The sequence below is a fragment of the Belonocnema kinseyi genome, chromosome 4, assembly GCF_010883055.1.
Source record: "Belonocnema kinseyi isolate 2016_QV_RU_SX_M_011 chromosome 4, B_treatae_v1, whole genome shotgun sequence".
Lineage (NCBI taxonomy): Eukaryota > Metazoa > Arthropoda > Insecta > Hymenoptera > Cynipidae > Belonocnema > Belonocnema kinseyi.
In genome coordinates, this window is record NC_046660.1 from 85,847,792 (window position 1) to 85,853,603 (window position 5,812).

The 5,812-nt window shown below is 29.8% G+C and overlaps 1 protein-coding gene across 1 annotated transcript in view; it reads right to left on the reverse strand.

Moving 5' to 3' along the window:
• The window catches only part of LOC117171234 (sodium-dependent nutrient amino acid transporter 1-like), an 11,203-nt gene extending 5,391 nt beyond the window's left edge, over positions 1 to 5,812 (reverse strand). The window contains exons 1-6 of the mRNA XM_033358338.1: positions 5,718 to 5,812; positions 4,249 to 4,627; positions 1,559 to 1,799; positions 984 to 1,358; positions 464 to 653; positions 215 to 391 (exon numbers count right to left, since the gene is read on the reverse strand). Of these exons, the coding sequence (XP_033214229.1) occupies positions 215 to 391; positions 464 to 653; positions 984 to 1,358; positions 1,559 to 1,799; positions 4,249 to 4,627; positions 5,718 to 5,732 (1,377 nt within the window). The 5' untranslated portion in view covers positions 5,733 to 5,812. The remainder of the gene's footprint in view (positions 1 to 214; positions 392 to 463; positions 654 to 983; positions 1,359 to 1,558; positions 1,800 to 4,248; positions 4,628 to 5,717) is intronic.

Here is a 5,812-nt window from a genome sequence, read left to right on the forward strand (position 1 = left end):
TTGCTCGATACCTTGACAAATGTAATTCCATGTAGAAACATGCGTTTAAATAAAATATTTTACCAAAAAAGTTACCCACGCTTTAACTTGACAGACTGTATGATAATAATCCTTATAATAAATTGAATATCTACACTTATTTCCTAATTATTATTTAAATTTGGATTCGAATATTTGACTGGGTTAAAATAATGAAAACAAGTTAGAAACTTACAGGTGTTACGTAGACTAGGCCCATCAAAAATCCAAAAAGGCAGAATGGATAAAGAATTTGCCAGTGTTTTAACTGTGGAAACTGTTCTCTCATTCCATTAATGATACTCGCTGTCATTCCGACACAGCTTCCAATTCCCAAAACGAACATCATTACAAAGAAGAGAACAGAAAATAACTGAAATTTTTTAAATTTCATTAGATTTCGTAGAAATTTATAAAATATTATCCTTCTCTGAAATTTGTTTACCTGAGGTACAAATGAAAACTTTGCAATTGCATCAGGGTAGGAGACAAATGCCAATCCTGTTCCAGCACGAACTACTGATTTAATATCATCAGTTCCCATTTCATAAGCAAGATTTCCTAAAATTCCAAAAATCGTGCAGCCAGCAATCAGACTCGTTATCGTATCCAAAGTAGTTATAATCATAACGTCTCTTGAATTAAAAAATGCAATTTAAAACAAATCATAATGACAAAATTATGCGTTCTATACTAGAAATTTAATTCTTAAACATATTTCTCATAACTAATTGATTAATATCCAATTATCATTTTAATTAACATTTTATAAACACGTGATACTTTGTCGTCAGAGAGATTAAGTAATAGAAATTATGGTAATAACTACAAAATAAAATGATAACATTATCAATTAAGTATAAAAATCTTTCTGTATATAGTAATAAAAGTTATTAATTAAATAGTAAAGATGCGATTTAAATAGTTGCATAACTTAACAATTAATAATTTAATAAGAAATATACCTGTAGATATTGTGTCTGAATTCATTATGTGCAGAATATGTGATTATGGCACCGAAGCAAACCGAAAGAGAAAAAAAACACTGGGTGACTGCAGCATACCAAACACTTGGTTCCAAAAGTTTAGACCAATCAGGTTTTATAAAAAATATAATTCCTTTTAAAGCATTTTTCAAGGTTACAGCCCTCAAAAGTAAAGCTATAAGAATCACATATGGAAAAATTGCAAGAAAATAAGAGGCTTTTCCTGAGCTTTTCATTCCGTTTGAAAGAACGAGGCAAACACTCATCCAACTTCCAAGAAGACAGAGTGCCAATTTCCAATTTGGGTAACCAATTCCATCGTCAATTGATTCTTTTTCTTTCAAAACAACTTCCCTGTAAATCAACGCTATTTATGATTAATTAATTTTAATATTTATTTATAAAAGACAATAATATTGAGAGAAGTTATTAAATTTATGAGTATGTAGTAGTTAACACTTATAGAAACAACCATCATCTTCTGGTGCGTGTTTCAGAAATTAATCTAAGAATTGTGTGGAATTGAGAATTATTATTATTTTTATCATGCTTACGTAAAGTACAACTCAGCGGAACTTCTTTTGCCTTCTACTTCGAAAAATTCATTACTCTCATTGTTGAAGTTATCCTTTTTGGATCCAGAATCAACGCAGTGATCGCCCCATTCATGTTTGCATTTTGCCCATGGTAATTCCGATGAAAATGAGACGATTAAGTAAAAAAGAGTTAGTGCCATAAGCGAAGAATAATAAGTGGCTAATGCTACTGTCGAACACAATTGAGCCCATCCAACACCTATGTAATTATATTAAATCTTAACTAAATAATACTTTATATTTTGATATGCAGTTGTTGAATTTAAAATAAGAGATTCTCTTTGAGACTTCAAGCTTTAATAATTTCAAGCTGAATAATATTTGAAGTATTAAAAACTTGACACATCTGTGAGCATAAGAAATGCAGCGACACCTTTTCCCATTCCTCAGTTAATCCGGCGATCAATGCACCAATTTTCAAGGTTCGCCATACATTTTTTACCATAAATAGTGAATTATAATAAAACTAAGTATAAAATCTAAAATACAATAATGAAAGTATCATTAAAATACACACTCTAAGACACCCAATTAATCATTTTCTTATTGTATTCGCTCGTGAAAAAGTATTGATTATTTGGCAAAATCGTTTTTTTTGGACTATATTTAGCTGAACAGAGTACTCGCTTTAGATTATAATATTGCATCTTTTATTACCAAAATAAATGGTTGCAGAAAAAAAACACTCATCATAAAATGACCGTAAATTAAGCTTATTTTTGGCTTTTTCATTTAATTACAGGATTACAGGATTAAAAGTTGTGCTATGTTATAGGCGTGCACACAAAATATTGTCCTATATACTTTTTACTTAGGACTATATTTTTTGTTAAGAAACTATTTTTTCCCCCAAAATAATGTTTAAATCCAAAATTTTTTACACTTGTTAAATTTCACTAAATTATTCAGTCTGCGTGAAAAGTAAACAAAAAATTGAATATTTCAGAAAAACTGTAAATTTCCCTCACTATTCAAAGAGAATGTTATAAAAAATAATAATAGCTCCTTAGGTAATTATTACTTTAGCTTGAATTAATTATATCCTCCATTCTATGCAATTAAAAATTCTAAGAAAGGTGACAAATTTTAGAAAAAACTGCAACTTTCTAGCATTGTTCTGTGAGAATATTATTACCATTATAAATAAATTGTTAAAGTAATTATTTATGATAAATTTAATTAGTTATTACCGCGCCCCAATTGAAAAGTTGAAAATTAGTTGAAAATAAGTCGAAAAATTCAGAAAGATTGCGACTTTTTAAATCCATTCTGAGAGAAAATGGCTAAAACAATAATAAATTGTCTAAATATTTTATATAAACTTCTGGTTGTCAGTAAGAAGTAATATTTTATGTATGAGAAACAATTCTTATTTAAGAAACTGCAAGAAAAGTTTTTATTGAACGCCACAAACTCGCAAAGCCCAATAATTTCTTTGGACGCCTAGCAGGACCCAGCACAACTGTTAGATTTTTGAAATTCGTAGTTCGAAATATTTCGGATTTAAAAAATTATTTTGATGAAAAAAAAGTATTTCACCAAAAAGTATAGACCTGAGTAAAAAGTGTATTGTAACAATATTGGTTTTGGACGCCTTGCACAACCCAGCACAACTTTCAGATTTTCAAAATTCACATATTGAAAAATTTTGGATTTTAAAAATTATTTTGAGGAAAAAAAGAACTAGAGTTGAATGAAAAAGTATGAAGCTAAATAAAAAGTATATGGGAAAATATTTGTTTTGGACACCTAGCACAAACCAGCACTACTTTTAGATTTTCGAAGTTTACACTTTGAAAAATTTTGGATTTGCATCTTCACTATCAATACTGTACTTGATGAGATGCTTCATTCATCTTTTTAACTTAGCACTCCAGGACTATTAAAAATAAAGAGCATAAGAAAAGCAATAACGCTTTTAAATTTTAATTTGAGGAGCATTTTCAAAAATAGTTTTTTCGAGGTGATGCAACGTAATCTATTTCTGGTACACTGGGGCCGCGATTTACTAGTGGTTTCGGGGTCGGCTTCAATGGCCTTTACGGTAAATTGCGGGTCTTTGAACTGTTCTTCTTCTTTTTCATACTTTTGGCTTTTTATCTCAACGATCATTATATTCTGATGCACGGGCAGGTATTATTTCATCAGCTGTTGAATTTCTCAAGTCCGAGATATGTACTCGTATAATGTACAATTGTACATATATATGAAAAGGCTTTTTAAAAATGATTTCATCTACATTGAAAATTAGCCCTAATTGAAGTCCTGATTTAAAATGTAAAAATATATCTATTGTTGAAAGACGATTAGAAAATTCTAATTACATGGACCTTACAAAATTGACACTTGTGCACCTTTTATACCGGTCTGATGACGAGATATGCGTAAAAAATGACAAGTCGATGAATGATAAGGTCGAACGTAATTCGTGTAATTCTGTATAACTTATCATTCTCAACAAGTGAAACAAAGATAGCGACAAATATGATGAGCAGGTCAGCAATATGCCATTATAAGAGGATAATATTGATCGTCTACTTTTTTCCTATGCTTATACTACGTCACTTAATGTTTGCATTGCATCTTTAAAAACGCAGCTAAATAAAAAATGATATTTCTTATAAATTAATGTTTTTAGTCATTTGTACCTGAAAATCCGGATGAAATGCTCCACACTTTTATAGACGATTTTCCAGAAAATTGACCAATAATCATCTCAAGGTAATAAAACGGTTTTCCCACAAGAACCAATAAAATAACATATGGAATTAAAAATGCTCCTCCTCCATTTTCATAGGCAGTGAACGGAAATCGCCAAATATTTCCAAAACCAACAGATAAAGCGACACATGACATTAAAAATTCAATGCTGTTGTTCCAAGTAGCTTCATCCTTATTTACTTCTGGTTTATTATCATTTTTTAAATTCACTTCACAAAAGTTGGTTGGGTTTAATATTGGAGGTGGCCCAAGTCCTAAATTTCCGTGCTCGAAAGACAAATTGTCGTAGCAATTATAATTATTTATCTGAAAGTAAGATTTTAATTTAAAAGTTGATCAATTAAATTATTTGGATATAAAGAAATTAATTTAAGTTCTTTTTTCCAGTATTCGTTTATTTTTGTAAACATTTTATTTTTCAAAAATCCTATCAGTCTTCAAAGAGTATATCATTTCATCAGAGGAATTATGTGGGATAAACGTCGAGTAGATAAAAGATAACCAATGTAATTTTCCTGCTATTCTTTGTTGCATCCGAAATCAATTTACATACGTGCATCAAGAATATATTCATTTTTACATTCTCATCACAGATGATATTATTTAATTTAAAGAACTTGAATATAAATTTAATAAAATATGAATTCTTTTTTCAATGCATGAAAAATAAAATATTTGTATTACAGTGTATCTCGGGTATCACAAAGCATTGCTAACATTATTCTGAACCACAAGAGCGAAAAATCGTAACAAATAATTGTACTCAAATACTTAAATAGGTAACCTCGAAGGATTTTGATGTCCTGAAAATTTCGAGATTTCGAGATATGTGGTCCCAAAAGTGAAAAAATGGCCATTCTCAGCCATATTCGAAACAATATAACACGACCAGCGATTTTTTTTAAGTGTTTACGCCATCGTTTAGTACTCCTTTTTTTACCTTCCATTTACATTTTGGATCATCCCGAACCGATTCTTCTTCTCTGAGATGTGGCACATTAACCATTTGTGTTTCAAACTGTAAAACTAGCAAAGAAGGCGAAAAAAACAAATAAGATTAATGGTGGATCTTTGCTATAGTTTTTCAGTGCAAAACTCAAATGTAAGTTTTAAGAACAAAATTTCATTTTTTGTGTGGGGATATCTCAAAATCCTGACATAAAGGAAAATTTTGGACAGCGGATTCGTTTTCAGTACATTAACATCCTTCAGGGTCACCTAGTCCAGTCTTTGAGTAGAAGAAAAAGTAAAATTTTTGTCGTTCTACGTAATTGTAAATTTGGAGGATGACTGTAGCGTCAATGTATTTTAAATATCTAAAATATGGAAGAAAAAAATGCATAAGCAATGAATTCAAGATTGAAATGTAAATAAAAATCTATTTCTTTCAACTTACATTTTCAGTCTGCATTTTTTAAGGATAAAAATTTCACCGTGTAAAAAAATTTTAAAGTGAGGCAGAGAATACTGAATCTCGTACTTGCGAGCTCC